This window comes from Amyelois transitella, chromosome 3 (genome assembly GCF_032362555.1).
Source record: "Amyelois transitella isolate CPQ chromosome 3, ilAmyTran1.1, whole genome shotgun sequence".
Classification (NCBI taxonomy): domain Eukaryota; kingdom Metazoa; phylum Arthropoda; class Insecta; order Lepidoptera; family Pyralidae; genus Amyelois; species Amyelois transitella.
In genome coordinates this window covers 2,558,978-2,582,347 of record NC_083506.1, presented here as the reverse complement: position 1 = coordinate 2,582,347, position 23,370 = coordinate 2,558,978, and the positions used below count along the sequence as shown (strand labels likewise).

Below are 23,370 nucleotides of genomic sequence, written 5' to 3'. Positions count from 1 at the left end.
AACTTTATATATATACTTAAATGAAAAATATTATCTAAGTACTTACAAGCAGTAAGTAGATAATATTTTAACTGTTTTGTTTGAGCGAAACATTTTGATGAAAACGAATATTCCATGTTAATGTCAACGTTCCCATTGTAATGTGGCTGAAATCATTTTATTTATAACTTGAATAAGTTTTTTTCATACGCATTGTCTACCGTAGTTTTAAAGATGTCAAATAAACAGACGCTATCTCCACTATCTTGTTTGTATGTTAACGCCGGTCATAGTTCCCCTATACAAATAACATTTTCTCACTTTAATGCACTTTCTACGTCTGTGAGGAATAAGGAAGTGTTTGATAGGTATATATAGCGGGAGCGATGTTTCGGCTCGACCGCCACCAAAGGGAAGATCATATTCAAATCAAAATTCTTTTGAAATCACCCGGTTGCAAAATAATGTACACAATTTGTTCCTTGGAATTAAAAAAATAATCAAATTAGACTACAGATTCGTAACGCATTCTTACTTATAACATACACGTAAAGTTTCACAAAATATATGGTAATCAATACCATTATTATAAAAACATATTTAATAAAATTTTGCAAATCTTGGATTTGTGAAACTGAAAGTTACTTACACACTTATTTTTCACTTGCTAACCATTCGTGTTTTTTTTCTTTTATTTTAAAGTTCGTTTACTTAAATTTACTTACGTTTATTTAAAACGCAACAAATCAAAATCAATTCTTAATATGGATTATTTAGGTCTTTAACCATCTTCACTGTTTAACTGAACGTTGTATTTTTTAAATGGCATTGATAAACTGGTTATCCTTAAACTACTTAATAAAATGCAGCTTATAAAATTATTTATTTTGATGTCTTTTCAACTAATAACACTGACAGGTTTACTTTGTTAATTAGACCATAGATTTTAGTTAATTAAGTAGGTTTAGCAACATTTTCTATTTAAGTACGGTTGTTGTAATTAGGAATACTTTTTTTTAGTTTTTAGGTATTATCCAACAAATATTGTTCATTGTAACTATTTATGTAAGTAGTTAAAAATAGACAAACATTTAACTAGGCTATGGTTCCAAAAATTTTTTGAAGGTTAAATCATTTTAAAACTTATATCCGGGTGGTATATGTATTTTATACTTAATTTTTAGTAATAAAGAGGTCATAAGTAAAATGAAGTAAAAAGTCCCTATTATTCATGAGATTTTTCCCTGTTTTATTCAAACACGTTTGAAATTGATGTGGCGAAATGCCATTGCCACATCAATTTCAAACGAATTTTTTTAAGTTAAAAAAAGTTTAAAATATTTATCAGATATGTAAGCACTTCGTGTAATTTCTCGTCACCTTAATTATTTTTACATAAAAACTGCATGCAAATAAAACTAATAATTTTTTAAAACAGTCTTCTGTTAACATCGGAGCTGTCCACTGTCTTGTCAAATGAATTTTTGATTTCGCACTTCAATTGTTTTTTAAATGTGGAAACCAATTATTTTGGACGTAGAGTGCATCGTTTGCAACAAATCGTTGCAAAAGATTAGCCACGATCCGAGGGAAGAGACGAGAAGAATGGGAAAAGTTACCAACAGGCGGTCTAGGACGCCGAATTGGTCCCTTGACGAGAAGCAGTACTTACTGGAGTTAATAAAGCAACGTAAAGACGTTGTTGTCACACAAAAGAACAGCGGGCCCAATCATTCTGAAGAGAAGGACATAGCATGGAATGAGATATTGCATGCATTGGCTGTTAGATTTGGCTCCAAATTTTCTGCAAGTAACATTAAAAAGGTGAAAACTCAATGGCAAAATATGAAGCGTATTGCACGTGAAGAAATAGCGGCGGTCGGTCCAACCGTTGAGAAGTTTTCAAGACAATCGTTTGAGGTGTGCAACATACTGGATTTAGTTAAAGATGGTATGTACAAGGGAAATGACAATTTGACCGAATCAACGTTAACCACTGACGTCGTTATTAAAACCGAACGGATAGACGAGTAAGTTATTGTTAAACTAGATGGCTTTGTGTTTGTGTACTAAAATTATCTATCTACCATAGAATTATTGTAATTTGTAAATATCAAATTAGATACAAAGAAAATACAAATTATAATATAAGTATGTATAAAGATTATTTGTGTAAGGTTCATAATTCGTTACTCTCAGCTTACCTACACCTAATATAAATTGAAATTCTTTGACAGCGAATTGAACCAGCCAAGCTGCAGCACAAGCGACTTCGCAATAGTCTTAGACAATCAAGACATTCCTCCACAACCTGATGAGGTCAGCGCCGAAAACCCAGGCCCGAGTTACTTCCCCACTTCTCTGTCATCCACCATTAATGAAAACCACATCAGTGCGCAATCTTCAAGTTCGACGACTTCAGAACAATCAGAAATGAATTATTTTGAACAGGACGAGCCTATGGAAGGACCAGCTAAGAGGAGCGTCTCTTGTATGACAGACCCTATCCTAGAGGCTAATATTAGCGCCTTCCACAAAGACCTTCAGGAATTCTTTAAGTTAGTACTCCGCTAGGAAATGGTCTTGATCGTAAACATTGCTTCATTAATTCAAACAGGCGCTTTCATGTTATGCTGGTTGTTAAAGTCAATCAAGAGGTTTAACTTGGGATTCTCCCTTTAGGCGATGGGTTTGCAACCTGTTACTATCTGAATCTCAATCCCATTACTAAGCCATCCGCTTAAACGTTGCCTTTATACTGGGATAAACATGTGATATAAATACGTATCTGACATGACATGGGTCGTCCATTGTCAATCATCTAATATTTTAATTTTATAGATATTCTTCGACAGAAAAGCAGGTGAAGATGGAATCTTTGAAAGAAGAACGCTCAGCAGTAAGAGCTATGAGGGAAACTGCTGAATTAAATAAAATTATCGCTGAGCAAAAACTGAAGCATGTTTTGTGGATGAAAAAAAAAGAAATGTCGTGAGTAGCTTCAGTTTGGTACCATTTACTTTTGTGGTTTAATTGTCGATTTTATATTTTATTTGAAAGAAAACAAAGAGTGAACCAATTTTTATTTTACCTACCACTTTCATAAATTTGTAAGTTCCCGCCTTGTGTTAGTTGTTCGTCAACAATTTGTCGATGGTATGTTAGTGTTGTTTACAATATTCAACACTTCATCACTAAAAGTTTTTGTTTCTATAAAATATGAATATGAAGACACTTAGAACCCATAGTTCGTTAAGGTTTCGGCCAAAACATACATTCAATCAGTGTATAAAATAAGCGGGCACCCGCATTTCAATTTGGTGTGGCAACATCGAAGAATTTATTATATTACAAGTAAGCGCGGGCCTGTTTTCAAACTGCACTGCTTGTGCCTTGAGTTAAGTATGTTCGGGGCTTTTAATTTGTTTATTTACCTACATTATTTTATAAAAAATGTTGATCAAATTAAGGGCGTCCTGGTAAAGGGTCATGTCAAAAGTACCCGAAACCGCCGAGCTTGCATGATGAGAGTTTATGAATGTGGATGAAGCGAAGGAAGTATGCAAAGATCGTGGCAAGTGGAAAGAAGTAGTCTCTGCCTACCCCTCCGGGAAAGAGGCGTGACTTTATGTATGTATTTTACAAAATGATATTTTTATTCTTAATCAAAAGTTGACAAAATCAGGGGTGGTCATTAAATGGAATTGAATAAATTACTTGCACAAATTATTGGCGTATCAGTCTTTTCGACATTTTTGGCTTTGTCTAGTCCAGTGGTTCTTAACCTTTTAGTCATGAGGGACCATTTTACCAAATGTTTGTCTTGCCGGGGACCACCCAGTTAGTCTAGTTACAGATTTAATTTAATGTGATTTTTGTGACTGCATACTTTTTACTAACTTCTGAATTCCTGGTTCAATGATAATATGGACAGGTATAAGATAATAAAAATGTGTTGTTTTGACAAGCTTTTATTTTTGAGGCCTATGGCCAGTTGTGGAAATGACGGTTAAACATTACCTGGGTGGATCTACGTCATTGGTTCGCGTTAACGTTCAGATCAATGACAATGTGACAGGAAAATGATTTTAATTGATAACAATGACAAAGCTATAAAATAAAATTTATTTAATGTTCCATTTAACCACATGAATAAAGCCAATTTTTTAAGGAATCATATTTTTAATCATACATAAGGAACGAAACCCCCGCCCCCGCCCTCGTGCACCGCTTTTCGCCGTCGGACTCGTTTGCACATGCGGGTCGCGTTGTTTCGACTCATTACATCACGCCACATTCGCGGACCACTTGGAATGCCTCCAGAGACCACTAGTGGTCCGCGGACCACCGGTTAAGAACCACTGGTCTAGTCCGTGGAAGATAAAAACGTGGTTATATGCATATTCGCGTAAATCGATTCTCGATTTGACATTTCACATCACTCTTTATTTCAGAATGTCATTGACTTGACATTACATTTGTTTGTCTATTCTGAAATTGTCCGTCATTTTGCACACATTTGAATTAAATTTGTCGTGTATTTGTACAAACAATCATCAGTGCATTTATTTTTATATTTAACATTTAATCATGTCTTCAGCTATCCGTTCTAGAACATCTTTGCTTCGCACATTAATAAACGCAAGGTGAGAGTTTTATTTTCATTGCCGGTATCATAGGTTACGCAACCTTCAAACCAATTTTGGGTGGTTTTTTATCAGTTTTTTGATTTTCACATTTGTTACTAATAATCACCAAAATATTTGTTCTACGATGTTTATAATAAGCGTATAAATAGATGTGATATCATGATTGATACACCTTCGCGGGTGTGCTATATACTTACCTATTGTCATCAAAATTATCTTGACAGATTTTAATAGATCTTGCAATCATGTGCCAGTAAAATTAGAATAAAAAAAGGCGTAGTTGAGTTGCGAGTCGGTTATCGATACTGTTTCTTCAAGATCTTTGATTGAAATTAAGTGACAGTGCCTTTAAATATATCTAGTAATTGTTAAAAACACAGGTAGATACTTGTACTTATTTAAACAATGATTCATTTGTTTACATCATCTCACCAGTGTATTGCACTTTCCTCTCAAGAAAATTTCAAGAGTGTTTACACAGTTTCAATTTAAATTGTAGTAAGAAATCATGTTTAATTTTCAGAATGTACTCTGGAGAACCTGGGTCAGGAGCTGGAAAGGGAGGTGGCGGCGGTGGATCCATCCGCGAGGCAGGAGGTGCCTTTGGCAAGATGGAGGCCGCTAGGGAAGATGAGTTCTTTTACAGAAAGGTTCTAATTTTATTGTATTTGTATTTAACTAATTTGCGTTTGTCTATGTGATTTTACAACTTCATGTTGTAGAGAGTTTTAGAAGATTGTGAAACATGACTTTGAATTCATAAGGCCATAGGTTTGGGGAATGATGATGATAGAATGCAGCTGGAATAAACACAAGGCCTGCTAGCAGAGTTATAATGATTTATTAGGAAAAGCTGTTGCAGTATTGAAATTAATTTTAATATAATTGTTACAGCAAAAAGAGCAGTTGGCAAATCTGAAAGGTCACTTGAACAAGGAGATCGGCTTTCATCAGGAACAAATCAAACGTCACGAAGACGCTATCAGGCGCCACAAAGAGCAAATGAGTGATATCGATAAGAAGCATTAAGTTTAATTATGTCAAGCGTCTAAATTGCAAGCACTTATGTCAAAAGTTGGTAAAAAGTGAATGTTTTATTAAATTAAGAATGTACACCGAATGTACCAACATTTTTATATGTTATGTTCGAATTTGTTTTATTTAGTTGTTAGTCTGAAGTAAAATGCAATTATATGGTCTGTGACTTGATATTTGTGTTTTAATGCTAGTTATAAAATAATTTATAGCTGTAACTTAATCTTTAGTTTGAGGAAAGAGCAGCCGCCACCCCTTGGCGAAATAGTGTATTTTTTATTATTACACATTTGAGAGTAGGATGTTGTTGTTTCATGATGAGAATTAATTTGTCAAACTGGACTAAACTGGTAAATTTTGTTGCATATTATGTTTTAAATTAAGGTGTATCCCCACATGTCAGAGCTATCACTAGAACTTGGCGGGAACATGTTTCATCCTAATTAACATTGAAGCTCTGTATTGAGGGCTGACATGGATGAATGATCTAATGCATAGATAATTTATGTAAGTACAGATATTTTTTGATCAAATTCTCTAAATAAAACATGTTTTTGTTTAGTTCCTGCAATGATAAATTTAGCAAAAAAGTAAGCCTGTGACGTAGCTATGTGACCAGTAACCGAAAGAAGGTGCTGTTTCCTGTATTTATTGTTTTAACGGCCTCTGTGGCTCAGCGGTAGTACGCTTGTCTGTGACACCGGAGGTCCCGGGTTCGAATCCCGGTCAAGGCATGATGAGAAAAGAACTTTTTCTGATTGTCCTGGGTCTTGGATGTTTATCTATATAAGTATTTATTATAAAATATAGTATCGTTGAGTTAGTATCTCGTAACACAAGTTTCGAACTTACTTCGAGGCTAACTCAATCAGTGTAATTTGTCCCGTATATATTTATATATTTATTTATTTATTTATTTATTTAACTAATGTAGAAAAATAAAGTTAGAAACATTGATAGTAGTGTGATGCAAACATATAGACAGAAATTTAAAAAAATCTATTCCAAGGGCCATGTGTGGATTTTTACTAGGATAGGACAGACCTACAGCTGACCAAGGGCGTGACGCAAATATGTTTATTTTGTATGCAAATATTGTCAAATGTCTAACCAAAATGGTGTCCAAATAACGGTATTGAATAGACTGTCCTTGATGAACAAAGGTTGGAAGGAAATTTGTAATGGAACAAAGTGGAAAGGAACTGGTTGGTGTATTAATTGTGGTAGGACCACATAACTAGGAACATTTACTTATTTTTAAACCCCAAAACAAGTAACAACCCTATATTTTGTGGAGAAAGCAGGCAGGTAGGTATACACCGTTAGTGTTATGAGATAAGAAAATAATGACACAGATGGCGCCTGTGTACTCTATTCGCAATGATCGTTAATGTGATTCTATGTTTATCAAAATAATTCTGAGCTATCAAAAACAATATTAACTATGGAGCTATAAAATACATCTGTTGGTAAGGGCTTATTTGTGTCCTGTTGGTCAATGGTCAAAATATTTATAATGTATGTTTTTAATTGTAATAATTCAAGTTAGTACCTACATAATGTGAATGTATGAGGCTTTTCATTATAAAATATTTAATTAAGGAGGCAACTAATTGAATTCATGCATAAGTAAAGTGAAAAGTAAGTGTAAAGACTAACAATTAATAAAATAACGAATGATTAAAAATAATGAACCTCTGCCACTACAATGGCATTGGCCAAATTAAGATTTCTATCAAACAACTTGTTTGTTTTGACGTGTTCAATTGAAAATCTCACGGTCGTCGCCCTGGCAGTATTTCTGTCCAGACAAGAGTCCAAATTTAGACTTAAGTTCATTCCTCGTTTCTCGCGGTAAGTTCCATACTGCACAAGATTGAATGATGTAGATAGCGGGCATGTTTGGATAATTCGGCTGTTTCGGTCAGGTCGGTGGTAATAAATTGGTGTGCGTGACATGGAGTAGGGCTCGGTCCATCGACTAGCGGGAGTATCGGGCAACGAACGAGCGCCTAGCGCGTGAAGTTAGCTGCGGACGAGGCGGGGCGCGCGCCACATCACTCCGAAGGCAGCACCAAGCTACACAACTCAGTTTACTACCATCGTAAATCGACGCCGCATGTCGTCTCGCGTGTTTTTGTTCCCGTGTGCATGGTGTTAGTGGAATAACATAACAGCAAATTGCTTTGTGCTGTGTTATTAGTGCTATTGTGTCACATTGTCGGTGCGAAGGCTCCAGTTACTTTGTTGTGATGCATTTGAGGATATACCTATGGCTGTCGTGTGTAGTCCTCGCAGGATATGTTCGAGCGACAGAGGTAAGGGGGACTGTCTTAAATGCGGCACTCGGCCGGCTTTTTGTTATACCAGACAGGGACCGACCTATGTTGGCTACAATTTGTTTTACAGCCTAAAGTCGCATTGCACACTTGCGTAACTTTCAATGTCAATAGTGAGTAATCTTTAGAACAAGTTTGCTTGAATATAGTGCAAAACCATGTCGCATAGTTGAAGAAACTACATAAATTCATATATTGCTATGAATTATTAAGCATCACCTTGAAAATGCAGTAGGTATAAGCAAGGTAAACAATTGTTATCGTGTCTCCATCGATTGGTATTTTGGTTGGCTATCGGTTTGCTATCGCTTCGTTACTCTGTAAACACGGGGAATGGGAGCATGGTGTTGTATCGCCCACGTTTTTAGGAGAAAGTCGATCTCTGCACCTCTGGCATTGAACAGTGCGTGCATCGTAATTTATGTTGTGAGCACGCAATGTAACCTTTATAACTCCTGTTTATTAGGTTTGTTGTCATTATATATGTTCAGGCATAAACAAACATAAAACTAAACCCCCTATTCATATAAACCGTAGGGTCAGATTTATCTGTGCCCGACTGTACTTACGAACTACCTACTCATTTGTGAAATTCACTATTAATTAAATCAGTAGGTAACATGAGACACCTTTGTACTGCAAGTGTTGGCTTGTTTTGTCAGCAAAATACTTAAAAGAATCAATGTTAAAGTTCCTACGTAGGTAAAAACTCTGAGATCTATTAGCTAACTAAATACCTACTGTCCATTGTTCATTTGCCTAACTAGCGTTTTCATTAAACTGGTTCAAGGAATGGCTCATCAAGGTACCTTCTATACATTACATACCTTAATAGGTAGTCGTTTTATTCTTATCGAAATTAACACACCTAGATAGTTGGTAGCTATAGAAAATTATAGTTAAACTGAAAGTGCTGCATAGGAATATGTCATAACATAAAGTTTTGTTAAAAATACTTAGTTGTGCCGTGTGGTTCCCGGCACCAATACAAAAAAGAATAGGACCACTCCATCTCTTTCCCATGGATGTCGTAAAAGGCGACTAAAGGATAGGCTTACAAACTTGGGATTCTTTTCTAGGCGATGGGCTAGCAACCTGTCACTATTTGAATCTAAATTCTATCATTTAGCCAAATAGCTGAACGTGGCCATTCAGTCTTTTCAAGACTGTTGGCTCTGTCTACCCCGCAAGGGATATAGACGTGACCATATGTATGTATGTATGTATACTTAGTTGTAGAGCCACAGCACGACTACATTAACTAACAGTATAAAAGTGGTAATATAGGTTTCAGAAGTTTATAAACCCGATATCCGGCCCGCTCGAAGGACCATTATGGAGTAGCGGTATGGTTATATCAGCCTGGCTAGATCAAAACATGTTATGAATTCTTTAACAGCTTTGTAAACAAGGGACCGTATACAGGAACAGCCCACTTTTCTTCAAGCACTTGGAATCACGTGAGTGCCAATCTTCAAGATGGCACCTCAGGTGATAAGTTGATAACGTGTTAACAGGAAGCTGTTGCAACGAGGTCGGCGAATACAGGAAATTGTGCATTACTGTACAATAAATTACTGTAGAGATAACATAGAGCATTAAAGCAATAAAAGTTTCTTTTCTGTAAGATGTTTTAAAAAGGTTCGGTAAAAGAGGTGTAATAGTAATTTTGGTAGGTACTTACAAATAAGCAGATATTAGTTAAGTCTTCCTTGATATTTTTCCTACCAACATTATTCTTCTTTCTCTTGGCTTTAGTCCTTTGCATCTTCACCACTCTGGAGAGAAGCCTGGGGTACGTCTTTGACCTTGGATCCTGTATTGGGTGAACGACTCCCGTCGGATCTCCGCAACCTTTGCAAGGGGAACCTAACCCCTATTTGATTGATCATTGTTACACATTATTACCTGAATGCGCAAGTTTCGTCACGATATTTCCCTCTTCGTAAGAGCATCAGTTAGTATTCAAGCTAGTGATATACATGAAAAATAGTCATTGGTACGATTGGCCGAGGTGGGATTCGAACCTGTGTCGTTTTGCACCACACGCATTTTAACCGGACTCCTTACCGATTCGACCACCGACTCTCGATGGAGGATGAAGAAGTGATGTGTCATAAAGTAGAAGATAATAAAAGAGTTCTTTTAAGGAATTACAGTCATGATCAAAAGTGGTTGTATTACAAACCCCGTAGAAAGAGGAAACAGTATATTATGTCAGAAGAATGCAGATATTCAATTTGTTTACTTCTCGGCCTTGACTCGATAAATATTAAATTGGCCGATGCTAGGTCAGGAAGGGATATAGAAGTAGGTGGTAATGACCCTCGCCAGTAACAGGGTCCTAAGGCCACGACCAACGACTTCCTTCGTGTTGTTAGGTTTTAGGACTGATCTTGAAATGGCAACTTCATAGGTTTCCATCTTTGGTCCAATTCTGGTGTTTGGGCCACTTTGCCCCAGTTTATGCATAGCTCAAATAGTCGTTTTTTTTAACAAACAATTAATTAATTATTATCTTGATACTTAAAATACAAGAACGGGCTTTGGGATTAGTTTAATCGATAAAAAATTATAATTTCAGAATTTCATTGTTCTCTACAAAAATACCAATGGTGACATAAATTTCGAAACATGAATGGACAGATTCTGTCTATAAATTAGGCAATTGAAATACAATCCACTTAATCCACATTTTATCAATACAAGAACATAGGTAGCTATCGCACATGTGTACACAATACTTGCCCAATCAAAACGTTATAAAAATATGTCTATAGTAGACGTAGATAATACTTATTCTAACTTTATTGCACCAATAAAATGCAATTATTAAAGGAACAAAAAATAAGAAAGTAATAGCTTATAGGCGGTAATCGCATTCATTCGACTTATGTGGTTAAACCATTTCCCCATGGATTGTAAGCTACCTTAAATTTATTAGATTTTTTTTTTTTTAAATTACGTTTGAATGAAAGTTTTGTTAGCTCTCAAGTTTTTTGAAGATTACGAACCTACTAGGAAAAAAGTTTAACCTTCTACAGTTGCAAAACGTATTTAATTAATATTGTTCGTGTGATAACGAATTTCCCTTTATATATCGTATAAAATCGTATAAAACTAAAAAAAACATATTCACCGCATACCTAAAAGTTGTACTAATCGATAGTTAACTACAAATTGGCAAAGGTACGTAGAAATTGGAAGCAAAAATTGAATTTGTCGAATCGGCAGACAGAACACAAAAGAAATGCCGTGTCTATGCAAAAAGCGGAAAATTTCGGTACTGCGCGGCGCAGAGCAGCGGAGGCAATTAGTCTTGATATTTTGTTTTCTTTTTTTATTTCAAAAATGTTTAAAATAATGCAGCAATAAATATATATATGTTTTAATTTAAAAAGCATGTGTAAGTAAAATATAATGTATTAACGGTTTCTGCGTAGAAGTTAAATATACCCTACGTATAACATTATTAACTTCAATACCTTATATTTAGTATTTTTTCAAATATAAACGTAGGTAGTATGTAAAGATTTATTTCAGAAATAATATTTTTGTTTGGGAAATCAAAATTATAACTACTAGAAGTTAAGGTTACTTAAATTTGTAGTTTTTTTATTTACTACATTCCCAGCTAGTAAGCTTTTTGAAGTTAGTCACGGTAATACTTACATTATTTTATTTATCCCACCAAGCATAACGTTACGTGGCCATCTTTTTTCTTTCTGACTTACACGCAGGAGAGAAGGCGCAAAGGGACCGAGACGTGGGACCCTACGCTATGCTATTGTTATGTTTTTTGTCCCTTTTTGGGTCCAAAGAACTTTTAAGATAACGAGCAAACTTGCTACGGCGCCAGACAATAATCGACTTATCATTAGAATTTAATGTCTTTGACACATTTTTTTAAGAAAATGTAATTCTTATTTCAATCATATGTTTATTGCTTTAAGTTTATTTATTCATCTATTTTAAATAAAATATTCCACACATTCCATAAACAAAGGCATTGATAATGATAACATTGAAGTCAAATAGGAAGATTGTGTTACTCGTATTTATGTTTTTGAACTATAAAATTTATAGATATCAGAAATTGACAGCTATGTTTCTATTGGGCAATGTAGAACTGCACAAGTGAGGAACGTATATACCTACTTCTGTCTTTATTCTTAAGTACTAGGTCCTATAGATATCGTTAAACAGAAAGCTTCACATTTTTTCTTAGAATTAACCACATCTCACTTTTCGAAATGGACACGTGGCCCTTTAAAGTAGCTAGGTAATAGGTAAAAAATGCAGTCCTTGTTAATTTACGGTAATTTCTGAACTACATACACAGTCTAAACTTTGGTCACTTTAGACATACTTTGACGTTGCTGTGAGGTCAAGTTAGTCTCCTAACTTTGTGCATCCTTGCTATGTTGGGTAAGTACTTCATAAATGCACATTCAATTAGTGGACATTTTAGTTGGGATGTAGTTGTAACGGGGTAGTGTAAGTACCCGACTTGTAAGCTAAATGAAGCCGGTTCGAGTCCAGATTGTATACCTGCAATATTTTCCGCGGCTTCGCCCGCGCGAATTTAACTACCTACAAAACAGGTCCCGCTCTCCCGAAATTAGCGCCACCTACAAAACAATATAGGATTAACGCAAATCCCATGGGAACTTTAGAATTTACCGGAATTAAAGTTACTCAGTGTCCTTCTCAAGACTCTTATATACCCAAAATGTACCAACTGCTTACATAAAATTTGTTTCTTGCGATCCTTAGTACAGGCATAAGTAGGTAAGTAGTTTATCTTGCCATATCTTTTATCATTGTTATTATAATAGGCGTTTAGAGATAATCTGGCCTATTCAAAAGATGCTTGTTTATCAAGCTATAGGTACTACATAAAAGAATATATGAAAAAAAAATGTTTATCGAAATCGAAAAAAAAATGTTACAGTTGATTTTTGGAAACGTTTTTTTCAAAAGTCGGTTGAAAAGGTGCTAAAAGCTATCAATTTTATCTACGGCAAAAACACCGAAAATCCTAACGTTCTCAACATACGTATAGTATGTCTTTTCCTCTTACACTCTCGGGGCGTCTAGCTTTAATGGCTAAATGGTCATCAAGGTTTGATGTTCAAATAAAGGTTGGATAACTTGATGATACACAGATAGTGGCAGGAAAGGTCGCTAATCCGACGACTAAGACATTTAATTATTCTTTCCCAGAAAGAGCACTTCTTAAGTGACAGTATTACCACATTACCTAATACCTATCTTATTAGACAATGGCTACTAGTATATCATGTGGGTGGTGTAGTAATTTCTAAAAGCCATACCTTATATAAGCCTGAAACCCAACGTCCTAGTCAACTGCAGAGGAAAAAATACAAATATCTATTCGCATTGTTATCACGTGTCATAATTTGCGTCCAATCTCTGCAAATTGTTGAAGATGTGCACAACATATAAAGAGTACAGAAGTGATAATTCATTTCTTGCTAAATATTTAAATTTCTTTATGTTCCAAATTTCTCATATTACATTTTCATGACAAGTCAATACAGTTTTTGATGTTATAACAGCCAATGAAATATGATATAAATTTGATATGCTCATATAATAAAATCAAAATTTTGTATGATAGGAATCATCGACGTACCGTTCAACTTCAGAGTAAGCAAAAAAATTATAATATTAATATATTTTTTTTAGTAAACTAGAGATCCGCCCTGGCTTCTGGGATAGAAACCTTCCTCAGAAAACCTTCTTTCCAACACCGTTCAACTTCAGAGTAAGCAAAAAAATTATAATATTAATATTTTTTTTTTGTAAACTAGAGATCCGCCCTGGCTTCTGGGATAGAAACCTTCCTCAGAAAACCTTCTTTCCAACATTTTAAACAAACTTAGGGGGAACAAAATTAGGGGGACTTTATAATGTAGTGATGTAATATGTATGTAGTAATCCTTCTGCACCAACATTTTGTGGTTCGGTGTACGATACGGGTCTTAACTAGACGCATCCGCCTTCGGAGTCCACAATGGATTATTTAACACAAGGACTGGTCTAACGTGACGCCGAGACGTGACATATCTTCGTGGGAATCTAGGTCTAGCCCAGAGCAAGGGAGAGCAAGCCTCGGAGGTGCCGCCTTTTGTGCTTTGTGGTATTTAGGATCAATAATGATAGAAAGAATCATTCAGTGTATCTTTATTTTGCCGCAAAGGTCAACATTATCTTTGTTATAATGTTTTCGGCATGTGACTTGATTGAGTTTTTGGCGGATTTTAAGTGCAGACTTATTGGCGGGAATCACGATCAGCTGATCGACTGCCGCTATTTTCTCACGGTTATCTGTCAGACTGTCGACTTAGGTTATCTGCACAGTCCGAATAAGCGAAAACAACGCACGTACGAAAAGTACCTAAACTTACCTTTTCATTTTGGGAACTGATTTTTTTTTACTCAATAAAATGCAAATGCTTTCGAATAAAGAAAAGAAAATAAAAAAAAAACATTGTTTAACATCAATGACTTCCTCACTAGGCAAGCCTGTGTCGAGGAAATCAAAATTAACAATAATTAAGAGAGACAAACAGTAAAGTTTACCCACTTTTTATTTCTAACTAAGCATCTCTTTTATAGATACGTATTTCGACGAATTAAAAACATAACATTTTTCAAATCAACGAAAGTAAGATCAAAAGAAACTGTAAATCACGCGTAGTTTGTCATCGTTTTGAACTTAATTTGTGAGCACAAAATACTTCTTATATAAATGAGTCATCCTTCCGTCTTCCAGACAGTTGCCGAACAGATGTTGAGACAAAAGATTCTTTAAGATATGATTTATTGCAGAGAATATTGTTGATTTGTACACTAAATTCATAATTATTTTCAAAAGCGTCAGTTCTTCAAGTCCTGAAAGACGTGTAATTTTCAGCTTTATGAAATAAACAGAATTTCGATTCAAAGTTTTATTTATATTCCATCAGCGTTCTCAAATATTTGTCAAGTTCCATTTCGCGGCTTTTCGTTCGAGTTGCTCCAATTACCAGTGGGCTAGTTTCTCTTTAATTGGGTGTCGATTCCGAACTTTATATTGACTTCCAGTTCAGAAGGTACAGTGGACCGCATAAAAATCTACACTTTTCGATACATTTATGATACACAGGTGGTGGTATACCTACTAATTAAGTATGTACTTAAGTAAGTACTATATGGCTGATTTTTGAGTTTATGTAGGTAGGTATTTATCTTTCTAATATTATACGGTATAATGAAGTGATAGGGTAGACTGAGCATAGGATCAAACGCCGTCAGCTAAATTCGATTCCCGAAAAGCAAAGCCTCACATAACAGCTAGTATTCTAAATCTTTAGCAACTTCGAGTACAATGAACTAAGTTACCGCACATCGATTAGCGTTGCCAACAAGTTGATTCGAGTGGCGAATACTCGAGTCCACATCGAGTCGGCATTCTACTCGATTCCGTCCACAAGTTGCCGATTCAGCAAAGCAAAACACGAATTGATGTCAAGCATGAATCGATTCTGAAATAGTAGTTTGCACTTTGCACATCCGTATGTATGGTACCATACGGATGTGCAAAGTGCAAACTAATAGTAAATTAAATTATCACAGAAAAAAAAACCCCTAAAAACCATTGTTTCGTTCGAGCTCTTTCATATTAGGACATTGAGAAAGAGATAGAATTAAATTTCTCTCCGTCTATTTCGAATTGATGCACTTAATTAATAAATCGAGTCTGCTGGAAGAGCTATCTTTAGAAATTACCAGAAGCTTTTGGTACTTCTGTGTACATGAATTGGTAAATAAATAAATAATGTGTGACTGTCTAATATATCAGTCTCATAGGCAACGTTTAGTTGTTTGGCTTAATGATAGAGTTAAGATCCAAATAGAGACAGGTTGCTCATCCACGAGCCCATCGCCTAAAAGAATAATCTCAAATTTATAAGCCTTTCTTTTAGTCGCCTTTTACGACACGAACGAGATGGAGTGGTCCTATTCTCTTTTTTATTGGTGTCGTGTAGTTCACGGCACGGCACACATAAGTATTTAATTTCCATGGAAATGTCAACGAGCATAAATGATGTTTGTAATGAATCGCCGAACACCAATTTGTATTCATTCTGTTATTAATTAAAATCATCACAAAAACAAAAGACTACGAAAGAACATGTAAAAAAACTATTATTCAGTTTGCTCACAGCAAGATTTATATAACAATTTTGTCATCTGTCCACTGCACACTTTAAGTCGGCTATTAATTACTAGTCGAAGCAAATGAATGCAGTTTTTCTTCCTCGTAATTAATCATTGTTTCGTGACTGCGTTGAACAATAGGAATAGAATATTGAGGATACAGAATCGTCACACATAAACCGCGAACTCTTGCTTCGCTCCGTGAGAAATTCCAGATAACGTAGAAAAAAGTACTCCGAAAAGTACTCCTGTTCTATACCTGTGCCAAATTTCATTCAAATCGGTTCAGCAGTTTAGCTGTGAAACCGGAACAGACAGTCAGACTTTCGGTTTTATAAAATTAGAAAAGGTTTATTGAATATTGGATAGGTTCCCTTGCATAAGTTGCAGAGGTCAAGGTTTTCCCAACAAGTCATATATACAAATATAGTAGTCTTTAACCGTTCCCAAGCGATATTTATGCAGTGTCTTACAATCAGTTTGTCATGTGTTTGAGCATTTGAGTCCGACTAACAGATATCTTCATGTGATCAATATTGATGATTTTAAATCATCTATTTATCCATTTGATAATTGAATAAGTTAAGCATTATTGCGCAATAATCCTTAAAATAAGCAATTATTGTAATTTATACATGTTATTATAAGGATTGTGCCAGTGAATAAAATACCTAACACATTTTCACATTTTTTTGTGTGTACACGACTTTTTTTATTTTGGTCGAAATCAATGTGTGTAAGCAAATGAGTGTGAAAGTAAAAATATATTTGGCAAAGATAACAGTCGGAATCATTCAATTCCTGTTCTGTTGATATCAACTGATGTTACTAATATTAAATTTAATTGATCTATCCTGTTTAATTCTACGGGAAAAGATTTGACTGTTCATTCTGTTTTAGTTATTAATTGAACTTCTTTCTATCTAAAACTCAGTGCCAAAGATATAAAAATCACAAAAAAAATTCTGAATGCAATTGAGAATTGACCTTTCACTTTTATAAACACATCAATGATTTATTATAATAGATTCGAACAAAATTGGCGTTGTATCGCTTGACATGGGTAGGCCTATTAATAATTCGGAAACTGAACGGGTCATGAATGCAAATAGGTTAGGCTAGACGTGTTTGTCCCCAAGGTCAATTTCCGGGCTATAATTGGCGGACATGACTCTGGAATCGACTGACTGGACCCTTGACGACAAACTCCTAACATTACGAGAATATGGGATTAATTTAATAAATGATTTAAACTCCGTCAAAGGTCTACAAACTTGCGATTCTTTTTTTAGGCGATTGACTAACAATCTGTCACTATTGAATCTCAATTCTATCATTAAACCATATAACTTCTGAACGTAACCTTACAGTTCTTACGAGATTGATGATTCTGTCTACCATGTAAGGGAATAAGATGTAATTACAAGTATGTATGTTCAATCAATGAAAACATGAACAAATAGTTACAGATCGGACGTGAGTCGCTTGAACTACACACTTGAATATAGTGAAAAACACCAGAATGATGATGATTTACCGATCAAATATTCTTAAAACAAATTAAACTTTTGCATAAGAACCTATCTATCCTTCTGTAATGCCCTCTTCGTAAGGCAATATACCTTATCGGCCCTTTGGTTATTACTCGCATGATTCATGTATCTAGCATCGAAACAATTTATAATAGCTTCTGATCAACGATACGCCCGTAGGTGGCCAATTTATCATAAACAAGCGAGGGAATTTTCATGTAATATTTGGGAGCAGATAAGAAAAATATTAAAGAAACAGCTAAAGGAAATCTTTCTTAGTAAGAAAAAGATAAGAGAAAGCTAGTTATATTTATAAATATAAAAATGAGGAGGATTCTCTACTTGACTAATACTAATACAAAAATATATTGTTAACTTATTGTTAAAATCTCAATTCCATCCTAAAGTCTTACAGATGAACGTGGCCTTTCATTCCTATTAAGGCTGTTAGCTCTGTCTACCCCAAAAGGGACATAGATGTGAGTATTATAAACGTATGTCAAAAAAAAGTTTAAATTTACAAGGTCACGTAAGTAAATTAAGAATACATATATCGCAAAGACCGTGCAAGCCCAAAAGTAAGTATGTCATGGTGTCAGCTTTGTTAAGTTTATATGAAATCCTTCTTTATACATTCAAAATGACGCAATTAGACATAGATCAATTTTCATTATGATCGAACCCGGGTCCTTTAAAAACTTTGCTTCTCGATGCCCTTAAGCATTGCACTATCAAAGTACGAGCTGCGAAATTTCTATTTTCCGTAATTGATCGTATCACAATTTGACCTAAATGTCAATCGGTCTAAAATTTACGGCCATTGTGATAATATTTGGACATTATCATTAATAGACATTAAATTCTATAGTTGACGTGTTTTTGCGTTCCAAAGTAATTCATCACTCGTGTTGTCTGCCGTCGATTATAAGCGTAAGCGATTTTTCAATTAACAATCGCATTTTGCGGTCATGCTATTTAAGAAATCGACACTCGTGTTTTTGACAGTAATGATCGGTCGCTTACTTGTTGTCTGCTCAATGAATGAAATATCAAGGAATAATTTAGCAACACGCAAGAGATTTATTTGATAAACATGAACAATGAAGCGTTTAATTTCGGCGTTCTAAAGTTTGGGAAAAGTGCCTACTGTAGTCATGCAACCAGCAGAGCGTGTGGCGTGGTAAACATATTCGAATCGTAAGCGACCAATGACTTTGAATGACAATAAATAAATCTTAACGTTCAATACGATGTATTGGATAATTTAGATTTTCTGTATGTTCATGTAATTATCTGGCCAGGTTCTGAATTACAAGGCTAAAAAATTTTACCTACCATACATACCAAACGCTTCCTCTTGTGTCCGACAGCGCCCCTGAAAACGCAGTAATTACGGGGGTGACGGGCGTAATTTCGCACTAACTGCTCTATGCGGAGATTTTAATTGCGTCGCCGTCGCGTTATTAATTAATGTTATCAAAATTTTGCACTGATTAGCTCAGCTTTGTTTTATCGATGGATTACCACGGTTTGGTTACAGGAAATTTATTTATATTTACAATTTATTTTTGATCAATTCTGAGAAGAAAACAATCGGTAATTAAAGTGGATTTGTTAAGATTCTATGGCGTTATTGAATTAAGTAGAAACCATTTCGATATTATTTTTTACTAAATATGACTGTGTCTTGGGGAATAGAAATCAGTAAACTTTTTTCTTAGGGTGTTCAGTTCATAATGACCCTGTTTTAATATTTTTTAACGGTTATCTAAAGTGCGTCCAAACATCCTTTCAACCATGTATTACCTAGTATATTATGTAGCTACGTATACCTACGGATTTGCAGGCTTTCGACTGACCTATGTAATCCTACAAAATCGAGGATATAACCCCAACTGTTTTGTCCACGGCCACATAGTAATTTGTCAACGTCGCTCTGCTGATGGTAATGGAAATTTAGTGTCAAGGGGCTCGCCCTTACCAATTTATTGATTCGTTGAACATTTTGAGTGATTACCTAAAAGAAGGTTGTTAATTGACGATATCAACGAGCAAGTTTCCAGAGTTTAGAAAAGGCACGTAAGATAAGTAGTTCCTTCTTAAAGTTAGAAGAAAGGTCTGGCAAATAGATGGACTGGATGTCTTTGTGGGTTAGTTATTCTGCAAAGGTTGTAGAGTTAAGACAAGAGTTAACCTGAATTATCCAATCCAGGTTCGTGAATATACTTCGTGGAAATACCTTGGGCACATTTTTGGAGGTTAGATCGCATTCTCAATTGACGCTGGAAGGATTAAAATGATAGTTAGAAGGAGACACAGTAATATATTATAACTGGGAGTTAGAAGCCGCTTTCGTTATCAGAACATTTGGAGTTTCCCAGCAGTGGGCAGGTGAACCCTATTCCTCATAAAATTCATATCGCTTGATGATTGAATCTGGCTGCGGCTGGGGCTGGGAGCGTCGCACCAAGTGTCAATCTGTGTCGGGGTTTACTCCTTTAACCACCTCCTACGATATCCATTACCACAGTGAGAGTATAACCTCTTTTTGCAACCATGGCTCATACCCACCAAAACTATTCTAAAAATATTTATTTTATTTGGCTTGACACGCTTTGGCGATAACAAATTATAATTATATAAAGACTAGAGGCCGCCCGCGACTTCGTCCGCATGGAAACCCTATCAATCCCGCGGGAACTCTGGGATAAAAAGTAGCCTATGTGTTATTCTGGGTCTTCAGCTACCTACATACCAAATTTCATGGTAATCGGTTCAGTAGTTTTTGCGTGAAAGAGTAACAAACATCCATACAAACTTTCGCCTTTATAATAGTAGTAGGATAGAAGTAGGATTATATCTGAATGAAATTTTAAAAATAAACACTGGCAACACTCGTCCACTTAGTGAGCTACAGGCACAATCCTTTTCTTTTGACAGTTAATGCTAATTGCTTCTACGAGCAATTTGAAATACACGCCGCTAAAAATATAACTGTAATTTTCGTTCAGTATTCGGAGAAGGAATTTTTCTTGTTGAGCAAATGAATTTTGCTGGAAAAGCTTAATTAAGTTTGAAATATTTTCTTTTTTTATAAAAGTAACATTAGGTATAAATATTTTGTAGTTTTTCTTTGACATACAATATTCTTTTCAAATAGAGAAATGAGCGTCTGTGGTCGAACGGTTACGGCACCCGAATAAAGTAATGTGATGCATAGGTTCAAATCCCATCGTAGCATTCTTTTTCGAGCTGTGTAAGCCGAGGCTCTCGTTATTTTAAGCTAAATGCAGCCAATTGCACCAGGCCGAACATCCATACATATCTTTCAAGCATATAAAGCATTGGTCAATAAATATTCAATCATTATGGATTATATTTGTACTGTAAGAAGGTGAACGATGATTTTACTTCTTTTTAACCGACTTCAAAAAAGGAGGTTCTCCTTTGCGAGTATTTTGCTCTCAACAGCTATTCTAGAAGCAAGGATATAGGAAGTTTGTCCTTTGTGATTGTCTATGAGCACAATAGTCGGCCTGTTTCGCGCTAACAATTAAGAACAAAGCATTTGGTTGTAGATACGGAGTACCAACCGGCGAACTATAACGAAGCTATAATAGCTATTTGAAATTATATTTGAGGCTGCAACATTTGATGTTTTGCTCGTCCACACTTGCTCAATATGAGAGTAATATCAAAGAGAGATAATGTCAAAGAGTATTTGTTTGTCCGTCTTTCACGTTAAAACCACTGAACCGATCTCTATTAAGTTTTGTATACGTATAGTGTGGAGTACGGAGATGAAAATAGGCTATAGCTTTTCACGCGGACGAATCCGCGGGCGAAAGTTTAATCTGTATTTCAGGATATGACCCTGTATCGCTCTCGCGTTTTGACATTGGAATAAGCATTTTTATTCGCAATACCGTGATCCCAAATGGGTTAGATTTACCTGTTTGTAATTAAATACTTTCTTCTCTGATAAATTGTGGTAGGTAGTGGTGGATACCTGCTTCCTCCTTAGGGACAAGGAAAATAGAACCACCGGTAAGGATAATGAAGAACTAACTTTTCCCGGATGTATTTTATTGAGACCGATTGATTCTAATAAGAATCTGATATCAAAGAGCAAGGGTTATTGCAATAAGAGATAAGTGTTTAAGTTATTTAAATGAACATGAGTAATAACTTCGGATTTGCCTGATGTTCACGCTTCCGGCGCCTTCGAGTGCTAGCCACAATGACAACGAGCGAGCGAACGTTGTAACGCGAACTATAAGCTAAGCTATAAACCATGAATTCAAATGTGGCTCCATATCCTACATTACGAGTAACTAGCAGTTAATTAAATTATTTTGGTGTATTGATGAAGTCACGTGGATTCAAATCCTACGTTATATTTAAGAAAAGCTTTGTTTGAGCAAATGGCTTCATTGTTTCACCTTTTATCATACATTGCTGTGCGTATAATAGTTTCGTTGTCTTGAATTGTAGTGCCCTACCGTTGTTTTATGCTAACTTGTAATAATTATGATCTTTAAAACCATTTATGTAACTGATAATAAATATAAAAAGAGGCGAAACGCTGCTCGACTGAATCGCACGCTCGCTAGCGGTGTAGCCTACGCTTTACACTTGACTCATGAGTCAGCGGGCTGAGCAGAACGCGTCGATGCATTTCTAAGTTAATTCATTCATTCATTACAATGTTGCAATTTATGATGAACTATGCTTTGGCGGGTTTCGCTCTCGTAGGATTGACTGAAAATGATTTCTCACCGGATGCCTATGAATTTTGATAGAAATTAAACAACAATATATCTATGTAGGTATACATATTGTTGTTTGTTTTCTATTAAAATTCATTAGCCTGTTAATAGCCGTGTGAGAACCCTTGGTGATGCCTTGTTTCAAATTTTAAAATAAATCAATTTTATTCTTATGTTTTCCTATGTTTTACTTATGCTATTTTCTTAGAAGTAATAAGCATATTAACCGCTTTTTAAAAAATCTTTACATTTTGTTTGCCGAGATGGTTACCACGCAGTTGCGCAAGTTACATAGGGTATATATACTTAAAGAAATATTTCCCCAATACAATATTAAAAATTATGACTGCCAAATAAACTGTGAAATAGATCCAAAGTTGTGTCTTTTTGTTTGTAAGTTAGTTTGTATGTTTGTTTTCAGAGCGAAAGTGACAGAATTATCAACTAAAGTGCAGTTTAAAACTAAGTTTATGTAAAACGAGGTGAAAATATTACTTTCTTCTCAGTGAAGCACTAAAGTACTCTCTTCTTCTTACATACTCAGACATAAGTACATACAATCACGTCCTAAAGCCTAAAAGTATTGAAAAGAATAAAAGGCCACGTTCTTCTTGTTATAAGTATTTAATGGGAGTTAGGAAAATATTGATTACTAAATTGATCAAATATTTATTGCATAATAGAATAACCTCAATATTAAAAACTTTTATATATTAGAAGTATGCAGAATCGTGGCAAGTGAATAAGTGACACTTCTGCCTACCCCTCCAAGAATGCCTAACCATATGTAATGTCTGTATAAAAAGTAGCAAAATTATCATCAGTTGCACTTTTTCCT

The 23,370-nt window shown here is 35.2% G+C and overlaps 2 protein-coding genes across 2 annotated transcripts in view; both read left to right on the top strand.

Annotated features, from left to right (window-relative positions):
- Positions 1-1,491: 1,491 nt before the first annotated feature.
- On the top strand, positions 1,492-5,738 carry LOC106133449 (uncharacterized). The gene is made up of 5 exons (XM_013333180.2): positions 1,492-2,009; positions 2,217-2,537; positions 2,821-2,970; positions 5,152-5,278; positions 5,523-5,738. The coding sequence occupies exons 1-5, from the start codon at positions 1,492-1,494 to the stop codon at positions 5,655-5,657; spliced, it is 1,251 nt and encodes a 416-aa protein (XP_013188634.2). The 3' UTR covers positions 5,658-5,738.
- Positions 5,739-7,726: 1,988 nt separating this feature from the next.
- LOC106133518 (syndecan) overlaps positions 7,727-23,370 on the top strand; it is a 210,015-nt gene continuing 194,371 nt past the window's right edge. The window contains exon 1 of the mRNA XM_013333274.2: positions 7,727-7,981. Coding sequence (XP_013188728.1) covers positions 7,916-7,981 — 66 coding nt within the window. The 5' untranslated portion in view covers positions 7,727-7,915. The remainder of the gene's footprint in view (positions 7,982-23,370) is intronic.

Excerpts from the sequence above, each read along its gene's own strand:
- LOC106133449 (XM_013333180.2), top strand. The coding sequence starts at position 1,492 with ATGTGGAAACCAATTATTTTGGACGTAGAGTGCATCGTTTGCAACAAA. Across the intron at positions 2,010-2,216 it reads AAAACCGAACGGATAGACGA|CGAATTGAACCAGCCAAGCT; the intron begins GTAAGTTATTGT and ends ATTCTTTGACAG. Across the intron at positions 2,971-5,151 it reads ATGAAAAAAAAAGAAATGTC|AATGTACTCTGGAGAACCTG; the intron begins GTGAGTAGCTTC and ends TTTAATTTTCAG.